Raw genomic sequence first — 24,678 nt, forward strand, 5'->3', positions numbered from 1 at the left:
ATCCCAAAGCCCAACGGCGATGTCAGGCCAATTTTGGACTTAAAGGGAGTAAATGCGTACCTAAAGGTCCGCTCATTCCGGATGGAAACTATTCGGTCAGCTGTCGCCGTGCTCCAGAAGGACAACTTCATGGCATCCATAGACATAAAGGATGCTTACCTTCATGTGCCAATTTTTCAGCCACATCAGGTATTTCTACGCTTCTCGATGGCTCAGCGTCATTTCCAATTTGTGGCGCTCCCCTTCGGGTTGGCTACGGCCCCCCGGGTATTCACGAAGGTCCTAGCCCCAATCCTAGCCAATCTAAGGACCCAAGGGGTCACGGTCCTAGCTTACCTGGACGACCTCTTGGTCGTAGACCACTCGTTTCCTGGCCTGGAACGAGCAGTCGCCCTCACGGTTCAGTACCTCGAGAGGTTCGGCTGGGTCCTAAATCGAGACAAATCAGCATTTCGGCCCACAAGGCAGCTGGAATATCTCGGCATGAGATTGGATACAGAACAACAGAGGGTGTTCCTACCTCTATTAAAGGTCAAGGCCATCAAAGAGCGAATACAAAGAGTTCTGAGCAAGAGAAAGCCAACTGTTCGCCTATGTATGCGGCTACTAGGCAAGATGGTGGCCACCTTCGAGGCGGTACCGTATGCTCAGAGCCACACTCGCATCCTGCAGGTAGCCATCCTGTCAGCATGGAGCAAGAGGCCTCAGGCCTTGGATTTTCCTTTGCCACTCTCACCAAGAGTCCGGCAAAGTCTATCTTGGTGGTTAAACCCTCAGAATCTCCTGAAGGGAAAGACGTTCAGTCCTGTGACCTGGAATATAGTAACCACAGACGCCAGCCTGATCGGCTGGGGAGCAATTTTGGATGGTTGCACTCACCAGGGCACTTGGGCAGCGGCAGAGAAGCAGTTGCCCATCAATATCTTGGAGCTCAGAGCTGCCCGACTAGCCCTCAGGGCTTGGACGTCCAAACTGCAGGGGTTCCCGGTGAGAATACAATCGGACAATGCCACGGCGGTGGCATACATAAATCACCAAGGGGGAACCAAGAGTCAAGCCGCTCAGAAAGAAGTGAGCTTGATTTTCTTGTGGGCAGAAGCCCATGTGCCCTGCATATCGGCTAGATTCATTCCCGGAGTGGACAACCTACAGGCGGACTTCTTAAGTCGCCAGACTCTATTGCCGGGGGAGTGGTCTCTGCATCCACAGGTCTTTCAGACACTCTGCCAGAAGTGGGGAGTGCCGGACGTGGATATCATGGCATCGAGACTAAACAAGAAGCTAGACAGGTTCATGTCCCGCACAAGGGATCCCAGAGCCTGCGGAACCGATGCGTTAGTTTGCCCTTGGCATCAGTTCAAACTTCTTTATGCATTTCCCCCGCTCCAGTTACTACCCCGCCTGCTGCGCAGGATCAGGGTGGAGCACATACCAGTCATCCTGGTAGCTCCAGCATGGCCCAGAAGGGCATGGTATTCACTAATCCTGAAGATGGTAGTGGGAGACCCTTGGACTCTTCCTCTACGGCCAGACCTGCTATCGCAAGGTCCGATCCTCCACCCTGCCTTACGGCATCTAAATTTGACGGCCTGGAAGCTGAATCCCTGATTCTCAGGGGTAGAGGTCTGTCTCAGAAAGTAATCTCTACCCTAATCAGAGCCAGGAAACCGGTCTCTAGGGTGATTTATTACAGGGTCTGGAAGGCCTATGTAGGCTGGTGTGAGTCCAAGCGATGGCTTTCTCGCAAATTTACCATCGATAGAGTATTACGTTTTCTCCAGCTAGGAGTGGATAAAGGACTGGCATTAAGCACAATCAAAGGACAGATTTCAGCTTTGTCAGTGTGGTTTCAGCGGCCGCTGGCCACCCACTCGCTAGTTAAGACCTTCCTTCAAGGGGTCTTACGTATTAATCCTCCAGTTAAATCCCTGCTTTGTCCGTGGGATTTAAATCTTGTTCTGTCAAGTTTACAGAAACAACCTTTTGAGCCGTTGGCTGAAATTCCTTTGGTTTTACTAACAAGGAAGTTAGTATTTTTGGTCGCCATAGTTTCCGCCAGAAGAGTATCGGAACTGGCAGCCTTATCCTGTAAGGAACCATATCTTATAAGGACAAGGTCATTCTCCGCCCTCATCCTTCCTTCCTACCGAAGGTTATATCCAGTTTTCATCTAAACCAGGATTTGGTATTACCATCCTTCTTCCCTAAACCTACTTCCAGAAAGGAAGGGTTGCTGCATACCTTGGATATTGTCAGGGCCATGAAGGCCTATCTTAAAGCTACAGAGAAGATCCGGAAAACAGATGTGTTGTTCATTTTACTGGATGGGCCCAAGAAGGGGCAGGCAGCTGCAAAATCCACCATCTCGAGATGGATTAAACAGTTAATCTCTCAGGCCTACGGCTTGAAAGGGTTGCCTCCTCCGTTATCATTAAAGGCTCATTCTACTAGGGCCATGGGCGCCTCCTGGGCAGCACACCACCAGATCTCTATGGCTCAAGTTTGCAAGGCGGCAACCTGGTCTTCTGTCCACACGTTTACAAAATTCTACCAGTTGGACGTAAGAAGGAATACTGATACAGCCTTTGGGCAGGCAGTGCTGCAGGCTGCAGTTTGAGACCCTCGGATTCTGGGGGCTCCCTATTGAGTTAAATTTAAAATTATTTTTTCTCAACTAAGTTGGATTTATTATGATTTAAGTATATCTCTAAATTAAATCCTTTTGTCTTGGGAAGATGTTCTCCCTCCCCTCATTGTAAGCATTGCTTTGGGACATCCCACATAGTAATGAATATGCCGCTCTGTGTCCCGTGATGTACGAGAAAGAAAAAGGGATTTTTAATACAGCTTACCTGTAAAATCCTTTTCTTGGAGTACATCACGGGACACAGAGCTCCCACCCCTCTTATGGGGACCATTTTGGGAGGCATACTGCTTGCTACAAAACTGAGGTACTCCTCCTATGGGAGGGGGTTATATAGGGAGGGGCACTTCCTGTTTGAGATTGCCAGTGTCCATCACCTGAAGGTACTCCATATAACCCACATAGTAATGAATATGCCGCTCTGTGTCCCGTGATGTACTCCAAGAAAAGGATTTTACAGGTAAGCTGTATTAAAAATCCCTTTTTTTGTTGTATCGAGTCCAAGATGTACACCAAGTATGTGATCTGCTGGGAGGGGGATCAGGTTGAACTTTTCCTTGTTTCCCAGAAAATCTTGGATGTACTTCAGGTCCTTTGCTAAACTCTCTGGAGAGGTTGCAAAGAGGAGAAGATCATCTAGATAGGCGATTCCAGAGATGCCCCTAAATCGGAGTGTTGCCAGGGCTTCTGCCTTTGTGAAGCTCTGGGACGAGGATGATAAGCCAAAAGGAAAGGCCTGGAACTGAAGGTGGAATGCCCCCAATCCCCCCCCCAGCCACGCACACACACACACACACACACACAGTGACTGGCTTGTTATTGTTTATTACGGGCTTGGTCAGGAGGGTTAAAAATTGTTCCTCCTTTACCCTTCTCCCTCTCTGTCTCCAGGGTCTTTTTTGATTTTTGGCCCTATGCGTTTCAAAGCGGTTTTGCACCCACTGCCTTTTCCTGGGTTTTTTTGCGGCTGCCCACAGGGTGGTTTGCGTTTGAGTGGGAACGATTTCTTTCTATCCACTGTGCAATCCAGCACTTTCTCCAGCCCTGGCCCAAACAGTAAATCCCGTTAATGGGATCCCACATTTTGGGTTTAGATGCGCAGTCCCCCTGCCATGTTTTTAGCTAAAGGGCTCTTCTTTCAGAATTGGCTAGAGCCGAGGACCTTGCAACCATCCGGACTGATTCTGCGAAGGCATCTGCTATGTAAGCAATGCCCTGGAGGAGCATAGGAAAGGAGGATAAAATTGATGCCTTCCTCAATGTGAGCCTGTATCTGAGTTAGCCAGAACTCTATGTTGCGGGCCACTACTATTACTGCCATAGCTGGTTTTAAACTACCCACGATGGAATCAGACTTCTTCAAGGAGTAGTCCATCCTCTTGTCCAGAGCCCCCATATGCTTGAAGGCTAGGTCTGTATGCCTAGAAACTTGGAATAATGCGGCGTCTAGTGTCGAGATTTTGTTCCAAACTGACGCTGGATCATTTGAGAATGGAAACCTCCGTCGTAATGCCTTAGAAGAGAAGGGTTTCCTTTCAGGATCCTGCCATTCTTTTTATTTGCCTCCACTAAGACCTTGTGAACTGGGAAAACTTTTCTTTTTTTCTCCCCCAGTCATTTTTTCTGATGTTGTTTACTAGTTTTGCATTTGGCTAGGGTCAGTGTCACTACTGGTAGCATGAGGCTATACCTGGACCCTATAGAGGTTGCAAATGCAGTCCAACTCCTCCAGGATGGCACATCAATACGTGCCATAGCCAGAAGGTTTGCTTTCTCCCAGCACAGTCTCAGGAGTATGGAGGATATTCCAGGAGACAGGCAGTTAATCTAGGAGAGCTGGACAGGGCCGTATAAAGTCCTTAACCCATCAGCAGGGCCAGTATCTGCTCCTTTGTGCAAGGAGGAACAGGATGAGCACTGCCAGAGCCCTACAAAATGACCTCCAGCAGGCCACTGGTGTAAATGTCTCTAAACCAAACAATCAGAAACACAATTCATGAGGGTGGCCTTAGGGCCAACGTCCTCTAGTGGGCCCTGTGCTCACTGCCCAGCATCGTGGACCTCAATTGGCATTTGCCATTGAACACTAGAATTGGCAGGTCTGCCACTGGTGCCCTTTGCTTTTCACAGATGAGAGCAGGTTCACCATGAGCATGTGTGACAGACGTGAAAGGGTCTGGAAAAGACGCAGAGAATGTTATGCTGCCTGTAACATTGTTCAGCATGACCGGTTTGGTGGTGGGCCAGTGATGGTCTGAGGAGGTATATCCATGCAGGGACTTAGACCTCTACAGGCTAGACAATGGCACCCTGACTGCCATTTGTTAATCGGGATGAAATCCTTGGACCCATTGTCAGACCCTACCTTGGTTCAGTGAGAGATTATATAAAATATATATATATTTTTATATATTTAGCACTACCCCCGAAGGAGCTGCTGGTTTGTTTTGGACGGCATGTTACTTCTATTTCCTCGCTGTCTAGGGTATCAGATGAGAGTTGAGACTTATTTTTCTTTGCTTTATTTGCCCAACTTGGTAATAGGATAAAAGTAGTAGTTGAAGAGGTGGAAGGGTAATAGAGAATAGGTTCAGGTGTATAACTTTGTTCGGAAACACTCCTGCTTCCAGCAACGTAGCTTTCGTCGCCACTCTAGCCAGAGTGGGTATTGTGCACCTGGATAGGCCTCTCTCACTAACCTAGCAGCCAGAATGTCACACGGAATCTTGGTATAGTCTCTGCCACAGACCTTCCCAAATATGGATACATGTTCGGTCTAAAATCCTCTCAGCACAGGATTAAGCACCCGGATCTCTCCCGATCAATTTCTTGAGAACTTAGAACTGACAGGCGACTATCATTCAGCCTTTCAGTAATGGTGCGTCCTTCGATTAAGTTCAAGGCTTCTCCTGAGATACCAGCCTCTTGCTCGGTGCTCTCCAAGACAGGTTCTTCATCGAGTGGCTTCCTCCCTCAGGACGGATAGCACAGGACCACTCTGCGAGCGTAGACCCAGTCTGACTACTGGGCCTACTTAGTGGATCAGAACCCCGGACCAACGTGGTCCCGGAGCCAGGAACACTTGAACACACACCCCAGGCCAGGAGGGCCACACACAAGGGGGGGTGAGACGACAGACACAGGATAAACTACAACGAACTAGTGACTAGTCCCTTAACTAGTTGCCGACCGCGCACCGTCATTATACAGCGGCAGGTCGGCTCTCCTGGGCGAGAGCCCGTAGCTATACGTCAGCTCTCTTTGCGGCCACTAGGGTCCGTGACTCCCTGGCAGGCGCGATCGCCGCCGGGCACCCGCGATTGCTCGTTACAGAGCGGGGACCGGGAGCCGTGTGTGTAAACACACAGCTCCCGATCCTGTCAGGGAGAGAAAAGCTGATCTTCTGTTCATACAATGTATGAACAGAAGATTTTCGTTTCCCCTAGTGAGGCCACCCCCCCCCCCCCACAGTAAGAAAACACCCAGGGACATACTTAATCCCTTCCCCGCCCCCTAGTGTTAACCCCTTCACTGCCAGTGGCATTTTTATAGTAATCCAATGCATTTTTATAGCACTGATCGCTATAAAAATGCCAATGGTCCCAAAAATGTGTCAAAAGTGTCCGCCATAATGTCGCAGTACCAAAAAAAAAAAAAAAAAAAAAAAAAAAAAAAAAAAAAAAAAAAAATCGCTGCTCGCTGCCATTACTAGTAAAAAAAAATATTAATAAAAATGCCATAAAAATACCCCCTTTTTTGTAAACGCTATAACTTTTGCGCAAATGAATCAATAAACGCTTATTGCGATTTTTTTTTTTCCGAAAAATATGTAGAAGAATACGTATCGGCCTAAACTGAGGAAAAATTTTTTTTATATATTTTTGGGGGATATTTATTATAGCAAAAAAATATTAATTTTTTTCAAAATTGTCACTCTATTTTTGTTTATAGCGCAAAAAATAAAAACCGCAGAGGTGATCAAATACCACCAAAAGAAAGCTCTATTTGTGGGAAAAAAAGGACGCCAATTTTGTTTGGGAGCCACGTCGCGCGACCGCACAATTGTCAGTTAAAGCGACGCAGTCCCGAAACGCAAAAAGTGCTCTGATCTTTGGGCAGCAATATGGTCCGGGGGTTAAGTGGTTAAGGACTCCTCCCCAGCATACACAGCAGACTACCCTCTTAATTTACAGCAGCGCCGGCTAGAAAGTAGCAGGCCGCTACATATACAATATAAACACACATATCAAATTGGGATTTTAAAGGAAGCATGTACAAAGTGTCCGGAAAATTTGTCAATAATAAAAATATATATGTATTTATTATCTGGACAGTGAAAAGCTGTCTCATATTGAATAGAGCAATTGATAAACGTACAAAAAATATAAAGACTATGGTCTTAGAAACAGTTTATAGCATAAAAGTACACTACATAATGTGGCATAAAATATCATCCTCCATGTTTATGTGACTTTCGAAAAGAGTGGTATAATAATAAAATCCAACTGAAGTAAAATTTAAAAAGACTATCTATACAAGACATAAGATGCATACAGATATGCCCCTCAGGGGCAGGTGCATCTAAATAGAGAAATATAAATAAGCCAGTATAATAAAATGTAGACATGGAAAATGAATATGTAAGAGACAGTAATAAACTATCCCCACATACAGTATACTCACATACGAACGAAGCCTGGAACCTGTGAGACCCAAACCTGGAGGCTGCCCAGTGTCCATACCGGGAACTGTGGTGGATTGGACCCACCAGGGAGTCAAGCACACACACACGGTCCCACACTGTTTGATGTGCAAGGGGGAATGAATTGTTTTCTTACAACACTGAGAGGATACAACTTATGTTTTGCTCATTACATTCTTTTTCTATATAAATTTTTAATATGAAAAAATGATAAAATTATTGAATTACTAAAATAAATCTGTTCAATTCTTGCACATTTTTGTTTTGTTTTTCAACAGATTCCTGTGACAAGCGTCATCGTCCCCTTGAGTCTCATCTGGGAGGTGTGCCTCCTACTCCGCTCGGCTTCCCAGCACGGTGGGATGACATGAATTTTCACAAGTCTCCCAAGTGCATCCCCACAGTTAGGCCTTTGGCTACTGGGGGGAGCCCATAACGTGTCGGCAGCCTCCCATGATTACCGGACGTTTGGGTGACCTCACTCGTGTGTGCGGTTTCCTTTCTGCGTGCATGCTTTTACACACTGATGTGATGCAACTGCGGCGAGGAAGCCAGGGTCGATGCTGCCATTGGTTGGGCTGTGATGGGAGGGGGGAGATGAATATTGATTAGAGGGTATATAAAAACACATATGCCTTTTTGATGCATTTTCTGAACTCCTGACTCAAAAAACGCACCACAGGTGCAGTATTGATGTGTTTTCTATAAAAATCAGTTATGTGTTTTTGGTGCACTTTTGAAAAGTGCACGAAAGATACAGCATGCAAGACTTTTAATAATGAAAAACCGCACTGTTGTGAAGCATTTTTTCTTCCACATTTTTACACCATAAATGCATGAAAGATCCGTGTGAAAGAGCAGTAGGACATAGGCTTTTTAAAAAAAAATTAAGAACATGAATGATTGTATGACTAGGTGTCATTAGTGTGACAAAGTCGGTTGTATTTAAAAAAAAAATCAAGATGTGCAGGTGTTGTAGTTAGCAAGTTGATATGCCCAGTCCAAACAAGGAATCCTTTACCCACTGTGAGCAGATTAACAACAAAAACCTGAGGAATGCCCAGGGAAAAACCAAGCCACAGGTGAAGCATAAACATGTCCACTGCCCCCATCTATAGCTGGCCATAACAGTAAGTAGCATTGGAAGGCTAAAGCAGATAACAACAAAAACCTGAGGAATGCCCAGGGAAAAACCAAGCCTACTTACCGACCAGCTTGCGGAAAACCAATTAACCTGTCTACAGTATGCGTTAAAAACAGGGGTTCAGTCCGCACGCATTTGCAAACGCATGCGTGAGCCACAGAGCCGCGCCAAGGCACCCTGTAATATCTGTGGTCCTAGCACTAAACAATGAGCATCCCCACAGTGGAGGCACATGCATTTTAATGGATAGACAGGGGCAGGTGAACTGAAGGGAAGCCACCCCTCCTTTAAAGGTACAAGAGCACACCAAGCACCCAGCATGTAGCACAATGTGAGCAGATTAAGGCTGGGTTCACACTATGGGTTTCCCTGCATTTACTTTGCATAGCAGGAGATTGTGACCCGCTCTCTGCGGAGCCAGTTGACACATCTTTTGCAGCGACTTTGGAGCGAATTTCACAGGAGTACTATGCATCTTTCTGTCTGTTTCAGGTCTGAATTCAGCCCAAATTTTGGGCTGAAATCAGACCTGAAATGCTGAAAGGAGACGCACCAAAACCCAAGAACCTAGCCTGAACATACTAACCTGAGCATCAGAAATTTGATCTCCACAATTTGCACAGTAGTCAACAAAAGTCTTATATATATATATATATATATATATATATATATATATACACACACAAAAAATGTATTAGTATAGTAATATATATATTTCCCCCCCCCCCATTTATGTAGTTAAATGAGGTGAAACTATTCCTAATTTACTGTGATAAGCACACCATGAATGACAAGCACTTACTATCGTCATTAACATTTAACGGGGTTCAAAAGTAACAAAACCGTGGTTTTAAATGTTTGAATGATCCATTTCACGCTGGTTGCAGAAAGATACACTTCTTTGCATTTACTATGGTTTGTACTGCTGAATGCATACCGTTTTTAATCTTTCAGAGAACTTGCACAAGGTTATGTACTAGCAATAAATATTTTTGCATTAGCTTTATGCTAACTGACTTCATAAACTATGATCGAAAATGCACATTTTAATGTAACATAAAAGGATTCATTAAAATTACACCATTTGTATTGAAGAGAGAGCTTTACATTTTAATTCAAATGACAATAAAACAGCTATTGAATAACAGTTATTGGAATACTATAGGAGAAGTGACTTTTCACCAGTGGTGTTTTTTTGTTCGAGGGTGGCAAATAACTGAAAACTGTCGGCTGTAATTCATGCGCATGATGCCCTGAAAGTGGCGGGCCAGCCTGCATGAATCTATTCATTGCATATAGGGGTGGCGGGCCTGGGTGCCCCTAATGGATGGGCCCCTGCTTTTCACCTAGCAAAGTAAATAATAAATCAGAACTACACATCCCATGAGGCATTGTAAAACTCTGACATTCACAGACATGACTAGGCATGATGGGAATTGTAGTTCCTGAACAACTGGAGGGCTGTAGTTTGAAGACCCATGTAATAAATCAACCACAATAAGGCTCGATTCACACCTATGCATGTTGCTTTTGAGTGTTTTTGCAGTGCTTGCTGCGTTTTTACCGCGATTTGCATTTTTTTGATAATTTTTTATTTTTTTACATTTCCTTTAACAACCAGCTATAAAAAACAGGTAAAAAAAATGCAAATCGAGGTATTTGCGTTTGGATGCGGGTCCGTTGAATTATATTACATGCAAAACGCTGCTTTTGCAGGAAAAAAAGTCCCCGACCTTTTCCAAAAATGCAAAGGCACAAAAAAAGCATTGATGTGAACATGTTCTATAGGAAACCATGATAAAGAATTTTCCTGCAATTCTGCAAAATGCATCAAAAAACACATTAGTGTGAATGGGGCCTAAACAAAAAAAACTTACACAAGAACTTCCTGAGGCTATGGTTAAAATGAAAATTGAAGTTAGCATGCATTCTGCTCACATACTATATTATGGAATGGATCTACTAGAGGCAAATTGACAGATTATTGTGAAAGGTAAGTTGTACTTTGCAAGGGAATTTGTATTATGGCTTACTGAACGGCGTAAAAAAATCTGTTAATCATCCAATCAAGTGCAAGCAAAAACATATTTATTTTTTTCCCTTGAACGTGATTGAGTATTTTTTGCAAAGTGAAACCTCAGCACATTCACTAAACTCTGGGGAAAATTCAATTGCAAAGGGCAACTTCTATTACAACATTAACAGCATATTTGCCCTTAGGCCTGATTCGCACTTAGGCTCGATTCACACCTATGCATGTTGCTTTTGAGCGTTTTTGCAATGCTTTTTGCGGTGCTTGCTGCGTTTTTTTTACGTGCATTTTTTACCACATTTTGCGTTTTTTTTTTTTTTAGCCAGTAATTTTTTTTTTTTTACATTTCCTTTAACAACCAGCTATAACCAGGTTAAAAAAAAAACGCAAAACGCAAATCGCGGCACTTGCGTTTTTGATGCAGGTCTAGTGAATTCTATTGCATGCAAAACGCTGCTTTTTGCAGGAAAAAAAGTCCCTGACCCTTTCCAAAAACGCAGAGGCACAAAAAAGCATTGATGTGAACATGTTTCATAGGAAACCATGGTAAAAAATGTCCCTGCATTTCTGCAAAATGCATAAAAAAAAGCATGGAGCTTTATGCAGGTGCATTTTTCAATACACGCTTTTGATCCATTAAAGTCTATAAAACCAAAAACCCCAAAAAAGGTCCCTGGCCCTTTCCATAAAATGCACAGATGAGAACTACATCCATAGGAAACCATGTTAAATAGACTTTTGTGTGTTTCTGCAAAACTGAAAACGCAATAAAAAATGCATAGGTATGAATGAACCAGGCCTTAGTAAATCAACCATATATACCATATACTGTGCACTGGTACCTTATACAGTCTAAATTACTTACCAAGCCCCCGCCAACAATTGAAATGTTCTTCTTCGGATTATTAGCCATATCCATGGCAGCTGTGTGTGGCTAAACTACCAGAGCTTTACTGGCAGATCAGTATTGTGTACATAGAGTTAAAAGAGACTTAAATCTGCTGACATGTCAATGATTAAAGTCTATGTTTGCTTGTGAGCACAAACAGTAACACAAGCTAATGTTTAATGCAAGGCTGAAACCTGTAGGTGTCCTTTCTCTGAAAAAATCCTTCCTCTCTACTATTATAGGGTATGGCCTGTGCCTCCCCTTCCATCTCTTCCCCTCCTATCTTGCAGCACCTGCATCTAACTTATTAGAAAACATATGTTCTGTTAAAAGGAAATGCATGCTGATTCTATTCAATTTCTCTTTATAAATATTAGGTGGCAGCAGACATTGGCTTGGGCTATACATAACATTTGTTAGAATGAAATCTAAGGCGAAGGATTTTCTATTTAGTTTTAGATAGAGCGGGAAGGATTTAAATCTTCTCCCAGGTTTTCATTTCTGTTTGTTACCTCCTTGGGGAGGTTTTCCTTTACTTTCTGCCTCTGTCATATCAGTGCAAGAAACAAAGGGGTACTGTAGTCATGACAAACCAGAGCAGGGACAGCGTAGTTGGCAACATTCTAAAAAAAATGTATAGGGACACTTTTTTGTTTGTAGGCAGTCTCATCTTAATTAGGGGTGGGGCATTCATTTGTAGGCATGACATAGGTGGGGATAAAAAATGTGCAGCGCGCCATGGCAAAAATGGGCGTGGTTTAAATGAAATCGTGGGCGTGGCTTATAGGGGTGTGGTTGGAGTCTGAGATGAAATAGAGATGGAGGGAGAAGGAAGAGAGGGATGGTGGGAGATAAAAAAGGGAGAAAGAGATAGGGAGAAAGAAAAAGTGAAAGGGAAAGAGATAGGGAGGGAGAGAAGGAAGGAGAGGAAGGAAAGAAAGAAAAGATGGGAGGCCAAAACGTGACGATTGGCAACTATGCAGTGTACGAGGGGCAGCAGGTTTCAGGGCAGTGTACGAGGGGCAGCAGGTTGCAGGGCAGTGTACAGAGTTCAGCAGGTTTCAGGGCAGTGTACGGAGTTCAGCAGGTTGCAGGGCAGTGTACGGAGGTCAGCAGGTTGCAGGGCAGTGTACGGAGTTCAGCAGGTTGCAGGGCAGTGTACAGAGTTCAGCAGGTTGCAGGGCAGTGTACGAGGGGCAGCAGGTTTCAGGGCAGTGTACGAGGGGCAGCAGGTTGCAGGGCAGTGTACAGAGTTCAGCAGGTTGCAGGGCAGTGTACGGAGTTCAGCAGGTTGCAGGGCAGTGTACGGAGGTCAGCAGGTTGCAGGGAAGTGTACGGAGTTCAGCAGGTTGCAGGGCAGTGTACAGAGGTCAGCAGGTTGCAGGGCAGTGTACGGAGGTCAGCAGGTTGCAGGGCAGTGTAGAGTTCAGCAGGTTGCAGGGCAGTGTACAGAGGTCAGCGGGTTGCAGGGTAGTGTACATCAGCAGTGTTGACATGTGTACCAGTGCCACTGTGACCCTTGCATAGTTGCCAACACTTTGAAATAAACCGATAGGGACACTTTTTTCAATGTAGGTGGAGTATGATTATAATTGGGAGCTGGGAATTCATTTCTAGGCATGACAAGACTGAAAATGGGCATTGTTTCAAGTATGCTAAATATTGGACGTGGCTTAAAGGGTGTGTTATATAGAGTCTGCAATGCCTGATATAGTGGAGAATCTGGTAATATATAAAGAGAGAGAGAGAGAGAGAGAGAGAGAGAGAGAGAGAGAGAGACACTTTCAATTACTGTTTGGGAAAAAGAACATGAGCACTGTGCAGCTTCTGCTGCTTTCCTCCTCACAGATCTTACATTAGAAGGAGCCCTCCTGATTTACAGATCCAGGGGATAGATGTCTCGCTCTCTCTCTCTCTCTCTCTCTCTCTCTCTCTCTCTCTCTTTCCGCACTGCTGGCACAAGACCTGTACAGGTGGTTGGGCAGGGGACACTGAGCGGAGGAAAGGTGAGTGGGGGTTTGTAGACATGTCAGTGTACTCACCAAAAAGACCTCAGATCTCACATTTACACTTAAGGCCGTTGGGCGGAAGTGACGTTTGTGGCTTCCGTCATCCAATGTCATTGAGTCAAATTGGGGCCATCATTGCCTCACTAGACTCACAACCTCTGAGGGGAAAGGATCGGATCATCTCCGCCGCTATCGGCGGGTCTAGCAAGCGGGGGAGACGACCGCAATGCGGCAGGAGGGGGGTTCGCACCTCTCCCGCCCCCATTAAAGGAATCTTGTGGCGAATCCGCCGTGGAGACCACTTTTATCGTAAAGAGGACCGCCCACCGTTTCAGAAAATCCAGGGTTATGGTAGCTATCTGCTGGCAAATCCCTGGTATTTTACGTCAAATGTGCAGACGTACAATGACGGTGGTTTGCGGTAAATGGTTAATTGCTGGCATGTTTTTTTTATATTAAGGGCCAGTTCACACCAGATGCTGTTCCATGCAGTTCCGTGCAGTTCAGTTTTTTCTGCACCTACGACCGCATTTGGCCAAGATCTGACAGGCGTACGGCTTCGTACGCCTTCGGATCTTAGGATGCGTCGTTTTCCGTGTCGGGTATGCTAATTAGCTGTTTACGGCGATCCACGAAGGTAGGCGCGTTCGTTGCATTCTCTTACGTCGTCGCTAGTCGGCTTTTCCCGTCGTAAAGTTGCGATTGCTATTTAGGTGGTGTAAAAATAGACAGCCCATGTTAAAGTATGGGCGTCGTTCCCGCGTCAAATTTTAATTTTTTTTTTTTGCGTAAGACGTCCGGGAATAGGAAAGGACGTAACGCACGTCGCCGTTCAAAAAATTACGTCGGTGCGACGTAATTTTGCGCAAAGCACGGCAGGAAATTTCAAAACGGAGCATGTACCTGAATCTGGCCCAGAGTTTACAACCACTTTAAGCTGTGCAGAAAATAACACACTGCACAGGGATCACAGTCTAAATCTGGAACAGAGCCGGCCGCTATCAAACAAGGTCCTGCATGCTGGAACCTCTCCTATGATGGACACACACTGGTCCAGTGCTGGGAAATTGGACCAGTTAGACATCTATCATAGGAGCCGATCCAGGAGGCGGAACCTTGTTTGAAACCTGCTGGTGTCTCAAGTGTTGAGAGTCACAGGAGGAGATCCCCTGCTTGCCCTGGCCGGCTCAGATTCAGGCTTTGATCCTGTTGCAGTGTGTCATCTTCTGCACAGCTTTGTTTTGTGAGTGCATTGGGCATGGGCAACAAAATGCACCTTTGCCTGAGTAGACAAAAACCTTGCAACGGCCCTTGGCACAGTAAATACACTAGTAGTAACACTGACACTTTCTGGATTGTCAGATTGTATTATCTTCTAGCTCCCCCCACACATGTTACAGCTTGTGCTTGAACCCCTTGCTAATATTATGAATGTATATAAGTGTAATAATCCTACAGCCCTAAAACTGTGAGGCCCCGTACACACGGCCGAGGAACTCGACGTGCCAAGCACGTCGAGTTCCTCGTCGAGTTCTGGGATGAAGCCGCCGAGGAGCTCGGTGGGCCGCCTTCTCCCATAGAACAACGAGAAAATAGAGAACAAGCTATTTTCTCGACGAGCTCCTCGGCGGCTCCATCGAGCCAAAAGTGTACAGACGACAGAGTTTCTCGGCAGAATCCGGGTTTTGACCGAGTTTCTCGGTGAATTCTGCCGAGAAACTCTGTCGTGTGTACGAGGCCTGAGAGTCACTCAAGAGCTGTCAGGGCCGCAGAATGAAAGTCATACATCATCATCAACACGTGTCAAGCAGCTCCTGCTTTTAGCTTCGGTACAACATTATCATTGTGCAGCTTTGCAGGGAGCTGCGGTCACTACTACAGGTATGATTCAGCTCTCGAGACTCTGCCTGCATACAGCCCTGGAGAGACTCCTTGCAAAGTTGCACACTCAGGGCTTTTGTTTAGCAGGAATGCAGTTCAGGCACCACCAGCACTAAATGTATGTAATGGCAAGGGGTGCTGGGGTGTGCTACAGGATCTGCTAATGCCGGCTGCTGGGGGGATCTATTGTCACTGGAGGGGATCTATTTTTGCTGCAGGGGGAGGTCTATTCTTGCTGGAGGTGGGTCTTCTGGTGCTGGGTGGCCAATCTTTTTTCTTTTTTTTAACCACTTCCATACAGGGCAATTATACACCTTCCCGCCCAGACCAATTTTTAGCTTTTATCACTGTCGCACTTTGAATGACAATTGCACGGTCATGCTACACTGTACCCAAACTAAATTTTTGTCATTCTGTTCCCACAAATAGAGCTTTCTTTTGGTGGTATTTGATCACCTCTGGGATTTTTATTTTCTGCAAAAAAATGACTGAAAATTTTGAAAAAAATACGTTTTTTTTGTTTCAGTTATAAAACATTGTAAATAAGTACATTTTCTCCTTCACGGATGGGCACTGATGGTACTGCACTGACGGGCACTGATAAGGCAGCACTGATGGGCACCGATGAGGTGGCACTGATGGGCACTGATAGGCGGCACGGATGGGCACGGATAGGCGGCACGGATGGGCACGGATAGGCAGCACGGATGGGCACGGATAGGCAGTATGGATGGGCACGGATAGGCGGCATGGATGGGCATGGATAGGTGGCATGGATGGGCACTGATAGGCGGCATGGATGGGCACTGATAGGCGGCATGGATGGGCACTGATAGGTGGCATAGATGGGCACTGATAGGTGGCACTAATGTACTAATGTATGTGTTGTACTAATGGATGCCAATCAGTGCCAAACAATAATGCCTGCCAATCAGTGTTGCCCATTGTGGGCACTAATTGGCATCCATTGTGGGCACTGATTGGCATCCCTTATTTGTGATTGTCATCCCTGGTGGTCTAGGGTGGCATATCTGTGGTGGGCATCCCTGGTGGTCTAGTGGCATCCCTGGTGGTCCAAGTGTGGGCATCCTCGGGGGGGCTGGGCTGATAATCGATCAGCACAAACCCCCGTCAGAGGAGCAGCCGAACGGCTCTCCTTTACTCGCGTCTGACAGATCGGTGTTGCAGGGTGTCAGACTGACCCCGCAACCCCAGGGGTGTGCAGCGGCTCAATCTCCTGAGGACGTCATATGACGTCCACTCAGGATATTGAAACCACTTTGCCAACGTCTTTTTGCATAAGGCGGGCGGCAAGTGGTTAAAGTATAAAAACACAATTACAATAAAGTAGACAGATATCCGCTTAACAAGGCAGACATTAATCATCCTTGATATAAGCACTTCTTCTGGGTTTGACAGGGCTTTATACGTAAATTGATTTATTTTTTCACTCTTATATATTTCACTGATTAATTAATTTAAAACAAAAATATCAAGTCCTGGAACCATAAATAGTCCAAATGATAAAACAGCGCTAAATTTGGATAAGTGTCCAACTACACATAAAACATTTGAATAATGACGTGGCAACAGTAAGTCCTAAAATGGTGAGTGCTTCTAGGGATTGGATCAGTAATGCACCTGCTCCCAATCTTTACCCCAAGTGAGGCACTCTCCCCCCTCCGGACTACAAACTCACCAAAAAGATGAATAATGTAGGCCTTAAATAGTAATAAGCTCTCTCACTTTAACTTCCGTCATCAGCAGCGGAGGCAGCATGGGTTAAATTCCGATTAGATTCATATGAAAACACAAATCCTGCTTTAATGAATAATAAAATAACCCCAATGCAGCAACCCCCCGCTTCAAATGCATGTACAATTATTCAACTGTAAAATTAACATAAGTTAGGAATGTATTTACCGCTGTCATCTGGTCCAAAAAAGCGCCCATGTTGCTAAACGCGGCATTAGAGTATTCGTTCCTGGTTTGGGCCAGCTGGCGGTGGAGCGCATTCATCACTTCCGGTTACAGTAACGCCGTTGTAGCCACGCCCCGATTAATTAATTTGTATACTGAATGCGCTGTGGTTTATGAAAGATTAGTTAGTGTCAGAATGTCTGCTTCAATATTGCAGAGCCCTTTGTCCAAAAGCAACCCCCCCCCCCCCATGTTGAGGGCATGTGGCCTGGTATTGTACTCGTTCATCCCCCTCCCTTTCCTGACCTGCCGGGCTGCAGATAAAGGGCTGGTATAGATTTTATATTCAGCTTAAGGACGTAGTGGCTATTTACAGTTTGTCATGTAGCAAAAAAATAGCAAAACGCATGTAAAGACACATGAAAAACGCAACAATTGGGTTTTTGGTGAGGGTCTATTGAAGTCTATTACATGCGAAATGCAATCTACTGCAGGAAAAAAAGTCCAAAATGGCAGCGGCTGAAAAATGCATAAATGTGAACATGTACCATTTATGACGTTCTTAGGGTATCTGCAAAAATCTTTTGTAGATTTCTATGTAACGAATATAAAAAAAGTTTTAAGATCTCTCAAAGTTTTTCCAGACTTAAAAAAGTACAGTGGGTAAAGCTTTATGTGGTTATAGTGCTATCTTGTGGCTGTTCTCTGTATTACATTTTTGTGACAACACCTAAACATTTTTCTGCTGAAGATCTCCATGCCATAAAAGATAAGTGTAAATTATTTGTGTTGGTATCTAAGAAACTACTAACGTATAGTATATCCAATGTCTAAAATTTGTCTCAAAAAAAAGGTCTATTCTATGCCCAGAGGAATCTGTCACATCTTCATTTTCATATTTCACGGTGTGCTATGTGTTACATACAGTTGGGAGAACCAGGTGTACACATGTAATGATTTAACTTGGTTTAACCACTTAAGACCCGGACCATTATGCAGGTTAAGGACTTTGCCCCCTTTTGCGATTCGGCACTGTGTTGCTTTAACTGACAATTGCGCAGTCGTGCGACGTGGCTCTTAAACAAAATTGGTGTCCTTTTTTTCCCACAAATACAGCTTTCTTTTGCTGGTATTTGATCACCTCTGCGGTTTTTATTTTTTGCGCTATAAACAAAAATAGAGCGACAATTTTGAAAAAAATTCAATATTTTTTACTTTTTGCTATAATAAATATCCCCCAAAAATATATAAAAAAACGTTTCTATTCCTCAGTTTAGGCCGATACGTATTCTTCTACCTATTTTTGGTAAAAAAATCGCAATAAGCGTTTATCGATTTGGTTTGTGCAAAATTTATAGCGTTTACAGAATAGTTTTATGGCATTTTTATTAATAATTTTTTTTTTTACTACTAATGGTGGCGATCTGCGATTTTTTTTCATGACTGCGACATTATGGCGGACACATCGGACACTTTAGACACATTTTTGGGACCATTGTCATTTTCACAGCGATCAGTGCTATAAAAATGCACTGATTACTGTGAAAATGACAATGGCAGTGAATGGGTTAACCACTAGGCGGCGCTAAGGGGTTAAGTGTGCCCTAAGGGAGTAATTCTTACTGTAGGGGGGTGTGGCTGTAGGCGTGACATCACTGATCGTCTTTTCCTATATCAGGGAACAGACGATCAGTGTCACTGCCACAGTGAAGAAAGGGGAAGGTGTGTTTACACACACCTCTCCCCGTTCTTCAGCTCCTGTGACAGATCGCGGGACAACATTGGCGATTGGGTCCACGGGTCCCGCGGGCGCGGTCACGGAGCTTCGGACCGGGTGGCGCGGGCGCGGTCACGGATCTTCGGACCGGGACGTGCGCGCGACCCACGGTTGGGCTCTTAAAGGCAACGTACAGGTACGTGCCTGTGCCCAGCCGTGCCAATCTGCCAACATAAATGTGCAAGAGGCGGTCCTTAAGTGGTTAAAATGAATGCATATCTCTAGTTTATTTTGATGCGTGTTTTTTACTGAAGGTACTTTGTTTGAATTCTGCACATTTGTGGCAGGTTTACTTTAAGGTGTGGCTGGAGTACTTTTTAGTTTGACAGTTTTGATGCCGTAAGCAGGTCTCCAGTTTCCTGGAGGGGGGTGGTTTGTTCTGGGGGGCCTGTACTAATGTAGGGGGGGTGGTTTGTCCTGGGGGATCTGCACTAATGGAGGGGGGTGGTTTGTCCGGGGGGGGTCTGTACTAATGAAGGGGGTGGTTTTCCTGGGGGGTCTGTACTAATGGAGGGGGTGGTTTGTTCTGGGGGTCGGTACTAGTGCCCAAGGTTGTAATGCTGCATAATAAAAACCTGTGATTTGTGCAACAAAGGGCAGCCTTGATCCACTTGCTGGCTTGTTAATACATTTTGAGCGATTTGCCAAGGCACCCCTTAAAAAGATGTCAATGGCTTGGTTTTATTTTATATATGGATACTTAGCAACAGAACTGCTGAAAGAAAAGTCACAATGGCATCAAAAGATTGAGCAAATGTGCCAGTATACAGAACAAGGGTCGTTTCCAGATGGTTTTGTGTGCATGCACATTTGCCGGTCCGACAAAAGCCAGCCAATGGGTTATGACCATAAAAGGTCTGCTGACTGGCTCCCACTTGGCAATCTCAGCCAATGGCTTAAAGCGCTGACTGGAGTCTTCTGTCAGGGGGCCACCGACATGTCAGAACAGGGGGATGGCTGACCGTAGTCTTCTGGCAAGGGGGCCATCCCCCTGTCAGAACAGGAGGATCACGGTACGAACATTGGATTGTTAATACAGTGGCTCCGACTCGAGCTGTCAGTTCTTTCTGTTCAATCCAAAGGGTTGAATGAAAAAAAGACTAGTAGTGTGTACAAGTCTTTACCCCACCCACAGCTGACATATAAAGGGGCACTATCTCTCCACCCACTTCATCACCACAGGAAGGGCTGCAATTAAAGGGCACTAACACCTGTCAACATGCTGCTCCATTCTGCTACTCAGTGACACATTCACCCAATTCCTTAGTGATCTGCTCTGTGTTCTCTGTGAGCACCATTCCACCAAATCATCTAAAGGCCCATGCACATGATCAGAAAATCTGAAGTAAAATTTCATCCGATGAACGATCTGCCGATTTTCTGATTGTTAGTATGCTGCTTTTGACAGCCAATTACGAATTTTCGCCAGACAAAAACTGGATGTGCAGGCTCCAAGATTTTTGTCTGATGTGACCACAATGTTCGATTTTCTTTTCATTGGTATGGTTCTCTGTCAAAACAAATCTGAAGAGCAAGACTAGGCATGCTGATAAATTAAAGAACACATGCAAAACAGTTCAACACATTACGTCACTTCTGACTTATGCCGCAGACACACGATCGGAAATTCCGACAAGAAAACCGTGGGTTTTTGCCAACGGAATGTTGGCTCAAACTTGTGTTGCATACACACGGTCACACAAATGTTGTCTGAAATTCCGACTGTCAAGAATGCAGTGACGTACAACACTACAACAAGCCGAGAAAGCTGAACGTCAATGATTCCGAGCATGCATGTTTTTCTGATCGGAAAAATAGAGAACCTGCTCTCAATATTTTGTTGGCGGAAATTCCGACAGCAAAAGTCCGATGGAGCATACACACGGACGGAATTTCCGTCCAAAAGCTCACATCGGACTTTTCTTGTCGGAATTTCCGATCGTGTGTGTACGCGGCATCAGATGTCTTCAAAACATGTATACAGTATGCTATTTATTATTAATGATAATCCAGAGCCTGGGAAAATACAACCGCCTTTACATCAGAGTCTTACGTTCACATCAGAGGCCCCGCATATAACATCAGAGGCTCCCCATCATGTCAGAAGCCCCCTTATACATGAGAGCTCTCATCACATCAGAGGTCCCCTATACATGAGTCCCCCATTACATTAAAGTCTTTCCATCTCATCAGGGCCTTTCCTTTTACCATAGAGCCCCCCCCCCCAATCACAGGGCCACTCATTTACACAGTCGGCTCTTTTCCCATCACCATAGAGCCCCCACCCCCCACATCACAGGGCCACTCATTTACACAGTCGGCTCTTTTCCCATCACCATAGAGCCCCCACCCCCCACATCACAGGGCCACTCATTTACACAGTCGGCTCTTTTCCCATCACCATAGAGCCCCCACCCCCCACATCACAGGGCCACTCATTTACACAGTCGGCTCTTTTCCCATCACCATAGAGCCCCCCCCCCCCCACATCACAGGGCCACTCATTTACCCAGTCTGCTCTTTAAATCAGAGGTCTACCTTTTGGCTCCAGCAGCGCAGAAGAGGGCAGAAGGTGGAGGAGGCAGACTTTCATCTTCTCCTGAATGGCCCTGCATGCAGCCTGCCCTGCATCAGAGTAATGCATTGCAATAGTGTGGGTGAGCCTTCTTTACTTTTGCAAAGAATGGCACTATGCATCCTGGTCCTAGAACATCATTACTTGTTATGGTGCTGGCAGCCAGCCCACCTGCGCATGGCAATTCAGAACACTGATCCAGAACAAACTGGGTCCTGTGTTTTGGGCACCATGGGGGAAATCAGACAGCACCTTGGTTAAGCTGCCATATGTCGTTTAGCCAACCTGTATGCTTACTTGACCATGCCTGGACAACTCAGGTCATCCTCTGAGGTTTAGACCACAATATAAAGCTGATTTCCATGTTTCCTTTCACTTTAAATAGTTAGTTTGGACAAAGATGGTCCAAACAAACTATTTTTTTCAGCAAGTTGTACTGGCTCTAAGCACTGTATGTACTGCATATAGCTTTATACAACACATAAAGACACTGCAGCAGTAGGTGAGGGCTAACCTGGTCCAAACAAACTATCTGGGGCATGTCCCCTCATATAAATCGCATTCCCACATTACCTCCCTCACCCTTCTACTTCTCCTATCCTCTGGTGATGTCTCCCCAAACCCTGGCCCTCCATCTAACTGTGCTCAACGCACCCATTGCCCTACACTCTCTGCATGCAGTCGCAATCCACACAATCTAGTTCCCATTTCCCTTCTTCCCAAGACCAGACTCCCTTTCTCTTGCGCCCTTTGGAATGCTCGCTCCGTCTGTAACAAACTCACCCCCCTCCATGATCTCTTTATCGCTAACTCATTTAATCTACTCGCCATTACTGAAACCTGGCTTCATGAATCCGACACCGCGTCTTCTGCTGCTCTATCCCACGGTGGTCTTCTTTGGACTCACTCCCCCAGACCCAGTGGACGCAAAGGAGGGGGTGTTGGAATCCTATTGGCCCCACATAGCACCTTTCAGGTGCTTCAGCCACCTCCCTCTATGTCACTCTCCTCATTTGAGGCGCATTGCATTCGTCTCTTCTCCCCAGTTTCTCTAAGGATAGCTGTCATCTACCGCCCCCCCCGGTCCAGTATCCTCCTTTCTTGATGACTTCTCTGCCTGGCTACCCTACTTTCTCTCTTCTGAAATCCCCACAATCATTCTTGGCGACTTCAACATCCCTACTAATGCTAACACTCCTGCAACTTCCAAACTTCTCAGTCTAACCTCCTCTTTTGACCTGAAGCAATGGATACATGCTCCTACTCACTCTGAAGGCAATACTCTTGACCTTGTCTTTTCCCACCTATGCAATCTATGCAACCTCTCCAATTATCCTTACCCCCTCTCTGATCACTACCTTATTAATTTTACTCTCTCACTCTCCTCCACATCCTCTCCCCCCAAATGCCTAACAGTTACTCGTAGAAACCTTCACCATGTCAACCCTTCTCTTCTATACTCTGAAACTGAATACCTCTATGACAAAATTGCACCCCTGTCCTGCACCGACCTAGCCACTTCAGTCTACAACACTTCACTTCTAGCATCACTGGACAGACTGGCCCCTCTCACTACACGCAGAATAAGGCCCCGTCCCCTTCAACCCTGGCAAACAAATGATACTAGAAGTCTGAAAAAACATAGCCGTGCTCTCGAGCGCCTGTGGCGCAAGACTAAGTCCCAGGAAGACTTCGCCCAGTATAAATCTGCCCTCCAAATATACAATTCTAGCCTCTTCACTGCCAAGCAGACCTATTTTATCACCCTTATTAAAAACTTATCATCCCGTCCCCGTCAACTCTTCTCTACCTTCAACTCTCTCCTTCGTCCTCCATTGCCTCCACCCACTAACTCACTCACCGCCCAGGAGATCGCCAATCACTTCAAGCAGAAGATTGATACAATTCGCAACGAGATCTCTACTGTTCAGATACCCTCCACACCTCACACCTCATGCCTACAGGTACAGTCATTACTTCCCTCTTTCAACCCCACCACTATAGACGAGGTCGCTAAATTACTTGCTAACGTCCATCTTACCACCTGTGCTCTGGATCCTGTTCCCTCGCAAATGCTACGTTCACCCTCTGGCTCGATTCTACACTCTCTAACCCACATCTTCAATCTCTCCCTCTCTTCTGGCATCTTCCCTAACTCTTTGAAACATGCACTAGTCAGCCCCATACTTAAAAAGCCCTCACTGGACCCGTCCAATCTTGACAACCTACGCCCCATCTCCTTGCTCCCCTTTTTATCCAAACTCCTTGAACGTCTAGTCTACAACCAACTGAGCGTCCACCTTGCTCAAAATAACCTCCATGATCCCCTTCAGTCTGGATTTCGTCCTCAACATTCCACAGAAACTGCTCTCCTAAAACTAACAAACGATATACTAACAGCCAAAACTAAGGGACACTATTCTGTGCTCCTACTCCTGGACCTCTCTGCCGCCTTCGATACGGTTGACCACCCACTCCTCCTCAAAAAACTCCACAATTTTGGTCTCCGTGACTGTACTCTTCTCTGGTTCTCCACCTACTTATCCAACCGTACCTTTAGCGTTACTTACAACTCTACTTCCTCCTCTCCTCTTCCATTCTCTGTTGGGGTCCCCCAAGGTTCTGTTCTTGGACCTCTCCTATTTTCTGTCTACACCTCCTCCCTGGGTCAGCTGATAGCCTCCCACGGCTTCCAATACCACCTTTACGCTGATGACACTCAAATCTATTTCTCTACCCCTCAACTCACTTCTTCATTCTCCTCACGTATCACTAATTTACTATCAGATATATCAGTTTGGATGTCACACCACTTCCTCAAACTCAACCTATCCAAAACGGAACTTATAATTTTTCCTCCCGTGATCTCTTCCCCTGATCTCTCTGTCAAAATTAATGGTACAACTATCTGCCCATCCCCACATGTCAAGGTCCTAGGTGTAGTCCTGGACTCTGAACTCTCCTTTAAGCCCCACGTCCAATCACTGTCCAAATCTTGCCGCCTCAACCTTCGCAACATCTCCAAAATACGCCCCTTTCTAACCAATGACACCACAAAACTCTTAATTCACTCCCTGGTCATCGCTCGCCTCGATTACTGCAACT

At 45.5% G+C, this 24,678-nt stretch overlaps 1 protein-coding gene across 1 annotated transcript in view; it reads right to left on the reverse strand.

Moving 5' to 3' along the window:
• Positions 1 to 11,635, reverse strand: part of KMO (kynurenine 3-monooxygenase) — an 83,767-nt gene extending 72,132 nt beyond the window's left edge. The window contains exon 1 of the mRNA XM_040350650.1: positions 11,388 to 11,635. Coding sequence (XP_040206584.1) covers positions 11,388 to 11,441 — 54 coding nt within the window. The 5' untranslated portion in view covers positions 11,442 to 11,635. The remainder of the gene's footprint in view (positions 1 to 11,387) is intronic.
• Positions 11,636 to 24,678: the final 13,043 nt, after the last annotated feature.

The sequence above is a fragment of the Rana temporaria genome, chromosome 4 (genome assembly GCF_905171775.1).
Source record: "Rana temporaria chromosome 4, aRanTem1.1, whole genome shotgun sequence".
Taxonomy (NCBI): Eukaryota; Metazoa; Chordata; class Amphibia; order Anura; family Ranidae; genus Rana; species Rana temporaria.